Source organism: Octodon degus, unplaced genomic scaffold (assembly GCF_000260255.1).
Source record: "Octodon degus isolate 3935 unplaced genomic scaffold, OctDeg1.0 scaffold00065, whole genome shotgun sequence".
Classification (NCBI taxonomy): domain Eukaryota; kingdom Metazoa; phylum Chordata; class Mammalia; order Rodentia; family Octodontidae; genus Octodon; species Octodon degus.
Window position 1 is genome coordinate 11,409,603 of NW_004524641.1, and position 10,106 is coordinate 11,419,708.

Genomic DNA, 10,106 nt, shown 5'->3' on the forward strand with positions numbered 1-10,106 from the left:
AAGCACTTATTCCACTGAGCCATCTCCTGGCCCCACCAACTACATTTAAATAAAAGATTTTTTTAAAAAAACTCAAGGGGAGATAGCTCAGTGGCATAAGCACCTGCCTCGCAAGCACAATGTCCCAAGTTCAATCCCCAGTACCACACACACCCAAAAGAGCATGGGAAGGGTTTATAAAACCTTAATATATATATAAACACTAAAATATAACGTCGCTACTTGGATGATTTTCACACATCACGTGGGTGCCTGTAACCTCCGCAATAAGAGGGACTGCTGTATCCTTATCCATTTTACTCACTGGATCTGACACTGTGTCTTCTGCTGCTTCTCCATAGTCAGAAAGGTAAGCACTTTGCATAGATTCAAGACACCAAGGGGACCATGACTGCTCAACTAGACACTAGTAAAGACACCCAGAGCTGCTTCCAGAAGTGACAAGAACAGTGGGATCAATATGTTCTCTGTGACAAAGAGTGCATTGAGAAGGATTAATGGCAGTGTTCCTTTTACTATAACAACATTTTGAAAGCTTAAATATTCACTGTATTTTTGATCATGCCTCTTACTCTGATATTTTTCCATTATTTTTACTACATTGTTTTCATCTTCTTTGTGCAATTCTCCAGATTGTCCAGTGTAGATCAGTAACTCCCTGAATTCTCGTGCAAAAGCTGCAGGCATGTGGGCACAGATCAAATTCTATTAGAGATACTCAATTGGGTAGCTATGTGGTTTAAATAGGATTAAACTGGGATGTTTTTACTGGGGCATATTTGTGCTTCGCTTGTCACAGTCTGCATTTGACTGTTTTCTTCTTCCTTGTCTGCCCTTTTACTCCCCTGTTGGCCCTTTAACTGGTGAGAGGCAGGGTAAAATCAGCCATTTAACTGGTGATTCATGTACTTTTATTCACTTTCTAAAAGTCTAGAAGCTTCTCTCATTCCCAGATACCGAGAGATTAGAAAATTAAGTTTGAAATTGTCCATTTTACTGAGAATTGCAATTGTGATTCTCAGTGCATGGTCTTAAGTTTGTAATGTGAAGATGTACTGTCAACGTTCAAACACTAACAGCATTTTTATTTTTTAAAATGACCTTATACTTGAACAGAAATATAATTGACCTGAATCCAGCTGTCTTAGCCAAAGACTGAAGAGACAATGCATTAGGTATAATCTCTTCACAATTTAGTGGAAGATATAGATGAAGAAATCACAAGTAAAACATAAGAGTTGCTATAATAATGGAATAGTGCTGTATGGACATACAGCCTGATTTATTTCAGTGATAGTTCCAAGAATATTTCATAATGAACTCTTGCTTCCATTACCTGTGCCAGACCTTATTCTAAGGGCCTGGCATATACTGACTCATGAATATGGATAACCATCAGATGTGTAATGTTTTCAATCAGGAGGAAATATGCACAAAGAGGTTAAGTAAATTGTTCAAGGTCACACAGCTGGAAACGAGCAGGAACATGATATGAACCCATCAGTCTGTTTGAACACAGAGGAGGGGAAGATCACATAGAGGAGGGGTGGGAAGTTCACCACAGTAAGCACGACCTCTAGGAAGGGGAGAGGACAGCACACAGAGTGTTGCAGAACCTTGAGAGCCACTTGTTCTGGGATGGCCAGAGTACAGTGTAGGTGGGAAGTGGCAGAGAAGTAGCTGCAAAGAGCTGGTTGGGCACTTGGTGGACCTTCCATGTTGTGCAAATGAGTTTAGGCTTTTTCAGGAGATAAACAGCTGCTGCAGGATTTTAACCTGCAAAGTGGAAACGCATTGGTATTTCAGGCAAAGCGCCCTGACGGTGTCCTGTACAATAAAAAGGAGGTGGTGAGATAGTGGGTCATCGAGGCACATGGCGAGGATGGCCGGGCAGTGAAGGGCTTAGTGGGTACGCAGTCAGGACTGCTGTCCTGAAGCTGAGGGATGTTTCCTGTCTCTTGATGTGGTACATTTGCCATGTGAGGGATTAGAAGAGGGGGAGCATATTTTTAAAGGTGAGAAAACAAACGCGGGTCCAGTTCTTGTGCTGTGGTCCTTGTATGTAGAGATGTCTGGTAGGCGCTGGATAGCTTGATCCGGAGGCCAGCAGGAAGGAGGTCTTCGCTGTAGAGACTGAGGAGTCTTTAGTGTAATCAGGAGTTTGAGGCTGTGAGGAATGTGTAGAGTAAAAGGTGGTCATAATCACAGTAGAGAAGATAGAGACTGAGGAGTCTTTAGTGTAGTCAGGAGGTTGAGGCTGTGAGGAATGTGTAGAGTAAAAGGTGGTCATAATCACAGTATAGTATTTGATACATGGTGAACTGGAGAGGGGCATATAGGGAAAGGATCAGAGAGCCAGAAAGAGCAAGTGGAAGAGCAGAACAAGCTTGAGGGAAGGCCATGAGAAACTGGGAGGGGAAAGAACCCAGGAAGGCAGTTGCTATCACTGAGGACCAACAGAGTAGACAGATTCAGATAGTATTTTGAGTTGAGGAAAGGCTAAGAGGATTCATTCACCTGCCAAATATTTGTTGAGCTACTGCGTCATGGCAGGTTCTCTTAGGAAGATAGAGCAGAGAACAAACAGCCTGACACGGAGGGTCTGTCCATGCAGTTATGATCATCTATTGGAGGTTCATCTGCTGCAGACAAGCTCTTGAATTATTTAAATCCTGAAATCTGTACAGGATTTAGATAAGGAGTTGCTGTAGGATTTTAACCTGGAACGTGATAGTGGATTTGTGTTCTGCAATACATTTTGGCAAAGTGTCATGCTGAAAAGCACTTTGGCAGTGTCGTGCATAATAAACAGGAGGGTAGAGAGATGTTGGGCCAGCAGCTGTCTGAAAGCTTTTCAAAGATGAGGAAATCAAAGCTCACTGAAGTTAAAGAATTTGCCTGAAATTAATCCCTGGGTCGATAGGAGATCTAGCGTCGCAGCTGAAGTGTGCTGCTGGGGAACCCTACAGTACTTAGCTTTGTGTACTGGTGGGAAAGTGCAAAGGATCGTTCCCACACTGAGCAGTGGTGCAGCTCGAAATATTGGCCCTGGGGAATGCAGAGGTGGCCAGCTGTGCACAGGAGCCAGTCAGGCCGGGAGGCTTTTCTGTCCCTTACCATAGATCCCCACAGTTCAAGTGGTATAATGAAAGCACTCACTTGTGGGATATTTGAGTGTTACAAGTTGGAGGTGACCCTGTGAAGTTAGTGAGTGTGGTAGGCATTGCTACCATACCCACTTTTCATAAATGAGGAGAATTTCAGAAATATTTGACCAGAGTCTTGGAGAAGTAAATGAAGAGTCAAATTGGAGCTGAGATCTTTCTACTTTAAATTTGGATTTGTTTTGCATTATAGTTCTACTAAATAATTTCCTTTAAAGAATTGCATTTTGAGCCAGCCAGATAGCTTAGTGGACTAAAGCGCCTTCTTAGGCAGACTGCAGCGGTGGGGGTTCGATCCCAGGCATGCTGTGCTGGCCCCGCCCTCAGGGTGTGCTGAGACAGTCACTGAGACTGGGTGTGGTGGTGCATGCCTGTAATCCCAGCGCTTGGGAGGCTGAAAACAGGAGGATCAGTACGATCTGTGTAGTGAGACCCTGTAGACCCTGTATTAAATACATTTTAAAAAATTGCATTTTACTTTCTGGTAATTCTGATGTTTATTTTTAGATTATACTTGGTATAATATCTGATAATGTCCAAAAGTTTGGAAAGTACAGAAAAATAAACAGCTATTGTCTGTAATGTTGAGAACTACATTTAAAAAAAAATGACTTTCTAGCTTTTATTTACTGTGTGCTGTGCAGTTTTATAACATTGTGTTCAAGATATCTTTTGTAAGTATTTTTTCTACTTTGAGAGTATTTCTCGCATTCTACTAAGCTCTTTGACAGTATGTTCCATTTTACTGTTGGACCATACTTTTAATCATGTACTTTTTAGACATTTAGAATCCTTTCAGTGTTTTCATCATAAACACTGAAAAACATTTTTGGATATAAATATTTGCCCATATCCTGCTTTTCTAGTGTCACTTGTAAAAATGAACTCACTAGATTAAAGGACGTAAGTATCCTTAAGACTTTTTTTGTTTCACAATGTCAATATTTTCCGGGAGTCTAGCTCTTTGCATTCCTTTCAACACTCTCTATTATTTTTGTAAACATTGCTGTAATAAATGAAAATTGCTATGTTATTTGCATTTCTGTGATTAATGTGGAGGTTGAATTAGCTCTCATATCTGTTAGCTATTCAGTTTTTTGTCTGTTTTATCTCTTCTGCCTGTCCTCTCCACTTCCCTGAGAAATTTGCATTTGTGTTTTCTCTAGATTAAAATAGTAGCCCATTGTTGGAGGAGGATAGTTTCATGACCAAAAATCATTGCCCTTGGAGACTTGAGTAGGTCCAGGCTGAACTGTTTATTTCACCTTAGCTCAGCTTCAGACAAGTTACTGAGCTGCTGTGTGTTTCCTTTTTCTTTTAAAAGAGAGACTAAGGCCTGCAGAATAGGATTGCTGTGAATCTTAAGCAAATTTATATACATAGAAAATGTTGAACAAAGTACCCGATGTATAGAGTTTTATTCTTCTTGGAGTCAAACAGAACTTGTGTTACCTATGTGTCAAGTTTTATGTAGCCAACAAGTGGCTTGCTTTCTTTATTTTTGCCTTTGTGTAAAAAGATCATTCTCCATATAATTAATTTTATATTCACAGATGTTGCTTTTCAGATTTTATAAGTTTTTATATTTAAGAAATATGGATTTATTTTGGATTCTAGTACTGATTAGGGAGTGTTCTTCCTCTTGATCTCTGATATTTCCTTTATCATGCTGACTTCTTAAGTGTATTAACTTGCGAATGCCTTTTCTGTTTTATGAGCTGTGTATCAGTTCTTCAGCTAGTGCTCACTGCTGGATTGTGCCTCAATCACAAATGCTACATCTGACAAGGCCATTGCCTTCCTGTGCTGTTTTTCCTCTGTATTTTCTATTCTCATCTGTGTATTGTCAGACAAATTAATTTTTTATTAGACCCTCCTTTGCCCTCCACTGTTCCCTTAGGGCTATATTAAATGTAATGTGAACTTGGGAAATATTGGCATCTTTATAATATGCAGAAGCATTATAAAATGTCATTCCAAGTCAGGGAGGTAACTCAGTGGCATAAGCGCCTGCCTGGTAAGCACAAGGTCCCAAGTTTGATCCCCGGTACCGCCAAATAAAATGTCATTCCAGATATCCAAGTCAAACACATGCCTCAGACAAGTTGTACAGTTTGCTTGTTTGTTTTTTTTTTTTTGTTTTTTTTTCATTCAGAGTCTGTTTCTTGATCAAGTTTATTCCTGAATATTTTGTACATCACTGTAAATGAGACTACTTTGTTTCCTGAGGAAGATCAGTCTTTTTTTTTTTTTTTTTTTTTTTTTTAAAGAACCGAGGATTGAACTTGGGCCCTTGCACTTGCCAGGGAAGCACTTATTCCACTGAGCCATCTCCCCAGCCCAGAAGATCAGTCTTTAAAGAAGTTCCTCATGGAAACAATTTCATGCTCAGTTTAATTTTGGAGATAGGTCAGAGTGTCAGTTCCCTTTGGAAGATTCATGGTATTTAAGGTCCTCAAGTTCTGTAATACATGCACTTTTTTTTAATTTTAATTTTTAATTTTTTGTAGTATGGAGGATCAAACTTGGGACCTTGTGATTGCCAGGCAGGTGCTTATACCACTGAGCTCTATCCCTGGCCCTAAAAAAAGTTTGTAAACATCACTTATCCTTTGAGCACATATTCCTTTGTAATTATGATGCTGTAATTAAATGACAATAGTATATTTTGGCTTTTTAAATGTAGGCCTGCTGGTTAATAACGTCTTAAAAATATTCTAATTTTATTTAAATATTAGTGATTTAATTGAGAAATTCATAAGTACATTTGGAAGCTGTACTGGATTTTTGCTTTTTTTTTTTTTTTTTAGCCTCCATACCCTCTGCTCTGGAGTTTTTAGGCTTTTAGTGCTGTGCTGTGCTGTCCTATTTAACTTCCTCATGGGCACTTTGGGGACCTCAGTCCCTGTCAGTGGGCCTGCGTGCAGAAGCTGTGTTTGTTTTCCAACCAGTGAGGGCAAGAGTGGCTGGGCAGGGTTCTTACCTTCTCCCAGCAGAAGAATCTGCCAGGTGTCGGTTCAGGCTTTGCTGCTTTTTACATGTTGAGTATGTGTGTGAGGGATTTGGTAGCTGGGGAGGCTGAGTGGACAAAGGAGGCAGCAGGGCTTGTGGGTCTGTGTCCAGGGACATGGGCTGGGTCAGGAAGCTGGAGGGATTGAAGGCAAGAAGAGGAAGTGAGGTCTGATTAATCAACTGTAAAAGCTGCTCTTTTATAATGAAAAGTAGCATGTGACAGCAAAAACTAATATGCTGTTATTAATAGCATAAACACAACTAGTTTTATCTATTTATCATTGATATTATTTGTGAAAGCTATTGATTTTGTGATATTTAGAACTACAAATTCTTATGGACTCAGTAGATTTTTGTTTACATTCAAAGTAGATGTCTGATATCTTTTCCTTTCCAATAGTTTTATCAGTTATATATTTTGTAAATTGACCAGAAACTTCTAGGGAGAAATATTATCTAGCAATGATACCAGGCATTCTTTTTATTCCTTTTGGAAATGACAGTATTTTGTTTTAAGCATATTATGAGATTTAAAAGGTTTTGTTTCTATCATGTTAAAGAAATTATTTTCTACTTCGTAGCCCAGGCTGGTCTTGAACTCACAACAATCCTCGTGCCTCAGCCTCCCAAGTGCTGGGATTACAGGGATATGCTACCATGCCCTGCTCAATTTTTGCCTCTTAATGCGGGCTTCCTTTTCTCTGTCCCTAAAGGACTTTTAAGGCAGCTCCTCCCCTAGAGCAGGGTTCTTTGCATTCCATTTTCCTACTTCTCCTCCTGCTATGAGTTGACTCCTGCACACCAGCTTTCTTGCCTTAGTTCATCTGCTTGGAGGATCAGGGGAAACCCGGGGGAGAAAGCTTTTGGTGGCTTAAGTTTAGGACTCGTGGGGTTAACAGGACCTCAGAGAAGGTAGCAATGGGGGGCGGGGAGCAGTGGTCATGATTGCATGTCTCTCTCTTTGCAACCTTGAGACCCTCGACCCACTTCTAGGATTGGCATCACACACACATAGCCCATGCTGGGAGCTGCTTGGTGGGTAGGAGAACCCTGAATTCTTCGGTTCTCTTCTTAGCTTTACTAGGAAGATACCACCACTTGCCTCTTGAGGCCCCCATTCAAGGAACTATACAGACAGCTTCACAAGGTATTTCTTAATGGAAAGCTCTTTGAAAGGCTGTCTTCTCCAGTTTGGTTATTTTTTGTGATGTGCTTATTTTTCTATTTATTTGGAATGGGAAACTCGGGAGTCATGATCTTCTGATAATTTATTTTATGATTTAATTTTGTATTTTCATTTTAAAAACCATTTTTATCTCATTTTTGTTTTCAAAGAGAAGTTGAAAGAATAGAATTTGTGTGTATATATATATATGCCTTATAATTTTTAACTCACTACAAAATGCTTCTCATTCAAAACACTATTAGTCTTATAAAGTCAATAAATGGTCTTTTTCTTAGCTGCATATCAGAGAGCAAAGCGTATGTAATTAGCAAATATCGTGTGCTTCTTACAGAGGTCTGTGAGCAGAATAAGATGATTCAAGAAAAGAAAAATAATCTTTTAAGGTTGATTGCTGAAGTGAAAGGCAAAAATCAGGAACTGGAAATCCTCACCGCAAATATTCAGGATCTTAAAGAAGAATATTCTAGGAAGAAAGAAAGTAGGTTTCGGTTATATTAATAACATACATTGTAGAGTGTCCGTAGGTCCCCGTTGTGTGCGTCTCCGTCGGCCGTCCCTCACTGCTGGACACGGATGCGTGCCCGAGGGCGAGGCCGGAGCTCAGCTCTGCAGCATGCCACTGCGGCTGCCCAAGCAGGGGTGATTTTGTTCTCTTTTACTTTTTCTTTTAATTTCTGTTCAATCAGAGCAATAACAACATCGGTATGAGGGGATTTTTGCTCTTTTTGAATTTGTTTTACAGGTTAACGGGTTCACTATGGCAGGGTTGTATGCACACAGAACGGCCTTTGAACGTGTGCGCACCCCACCTGGATTCCCACTGGGGGCGGGCAGGGGGCTGACACATAAATTTTGAGATATGAGGGGTTTAATTAAATGGTGGGAGACAGTGTCCCTAAATGGGATTCGCCCTGGTGTGATTTATGCAGCAGATGCTTGCTGGCCATCCGCACTCTGCCAGGAAGCACGAGTACCCATTATGCTGCGGTCTCAGTGCTCAAAAAAATTCATATCTAAATTCATGCTTCATTAGAAAGGGGCCTGCGTACTCATAAACTATAGAATTGATTCTTCACATCTTAAAATAACCAAATTAGTTTCACTTTTTTTATAGAGTTCTTACCCGAGATTCAAGTGTGAAATTTTTCTCATCTACCAAGGATTACTTAGAGATTATTGTGCTAATTTAAAAAAAGAAATTCCCAACTAGCATAAAAAGGGCCCTTTTCTCATGAGAAAGTAATTCCTAAAAATTAGGAATGGAATTGTTTTTCTATGAAGCAGTCAGTGTATCTTTGGCTATCTAGAAAAACCAGAATAGTGTAAACTGAAGGCTGGTTCTACTCTAGCCACACAGTTCCCTGAACTGATTCTCTGCATCTCAGTAACTTTCCCTTCCATCCTAAACGAGCAGAAGTCCCTTTTGCTAATCAGTAGAGACAGAAACTTTAAATGTAAACAGATTCCTATGCCTGGCATTATTTTAGTAGTTGCGTCCAAGTTTCTTAAAATCAATTCAATGAGCATCAGTTGAGTTAAAATATGTGCTATGGTGTGTTTGTCTTCTATTATAGCTATTTCCACAGCTAGCAAAGCTAATGAAGAAAGGTTGCAAAGGCTGCAGAAGTCAGCAGACTTGTATAAAGATCGACTTGGGCTGGAAATCAGAAAAATTTATGGTAAGTATATTAATATAAGTAATATATGAAAGTAAAATATAAATTAAGAGATTAGAAAACATGTCTTCTTAAGTAGATGATTTGAATATTTTGAACTAAAATGAAGACGTTATTAGCTTTTGAAAAAATAAAACGGTTTTTTACTGAAGCATAGCTACTGATCCTTTGGTCATTCAATATTTTTAATGAATTTTTAGCATGATTGTCAACATGCAAATAATTTTCTTTTTTGTGTGTTCTTAGCATATGTATCTTTAGCACTTTATGATGGCCTTAATAATAGTAATTTTTAAATCATGGTGTAATCATTCAATTAATGTAATATAACAATATTTTATTGAATGCTTAGCATATCTTGCTTTTAACAACATTTGGATTCTTCTAGTTTTTTAGTTTTAGAAATACTATACCAAATATCAACTTTCTATTCTAGCTACACAAATTCCTGGTCCTGTTTTATTTTTGTTTGTTTGTTTTTTAATAATTTCCATGGAATTCTTAGAAAGGAATTACTACTTAAAGGACATGAATATTTTTCTGAGTGTTACATGTGTATGTTCCTATTCATAGCAGTGTCTTGTATCAGGGGACCCTTCGATTTGGGGATTGAATCACTTGGGGGACTCAGCATGTATAGTAGCCTCCTTTATCCTTGGGGTGGATATGTTCCAAGACCCCCATAAATGCCTAAAATTGCAGGTAGTACTGAATTCTATACATACAACATATGGTAAACACTTTGCCTTTCTCGTAAGGGAGGGACTTTTTAGGTTCTCTCTGACATATTCAAATTACCAGCATCACTGTTCTTGCATTTTTATAGTCATTAATTAAAATAAGGGTACTTGAATATAAACACTATGATATACCATCTCACCCCAGAAAGATTGGCTATCATAAAGAAATCAACCAACAACAAATGTTGGAGAGGCTGTGGGGAAAGGGGCACCCTTCTCCACTGTTGGTGGGAGTATAGACTGGTGCAACCATTATGGAAATCAGTGTGGAGACTCCTTAGAAAACTAGGACTGGAAATCCCACTCAAGCCTGCTATCCCCCTACTGG

General features: G+C 39.2%; 1 protein-coding gene across 1 annotated transcript in view; it reads left to right on the plus strand.

Moving 5' to 3' along the window:
- Spc25 (SPC25, NDC80 kinetochore complex component) overlaps positions 1 to 10,106 on the plus strand; it is a 34,344-nt gene that overhangs the window by 11,444 nt on the left and 12,794 nt on the right. Inside the window, exons 4-5 of the mRNA XM_004634815.2 lie at positions 7,694 to 7,840; positions 8,937 to 9,041. Coding sequence (XP_004634872.1) covers positions 7,694 to 7,840; positions 8,937 to 9,041 — 252 coding nt within the window. The remainder of the gene's footprint in view (positions 1 to 7,693; positions 7,841 to 8,936; positions 9,042 to 10,106) is intronic.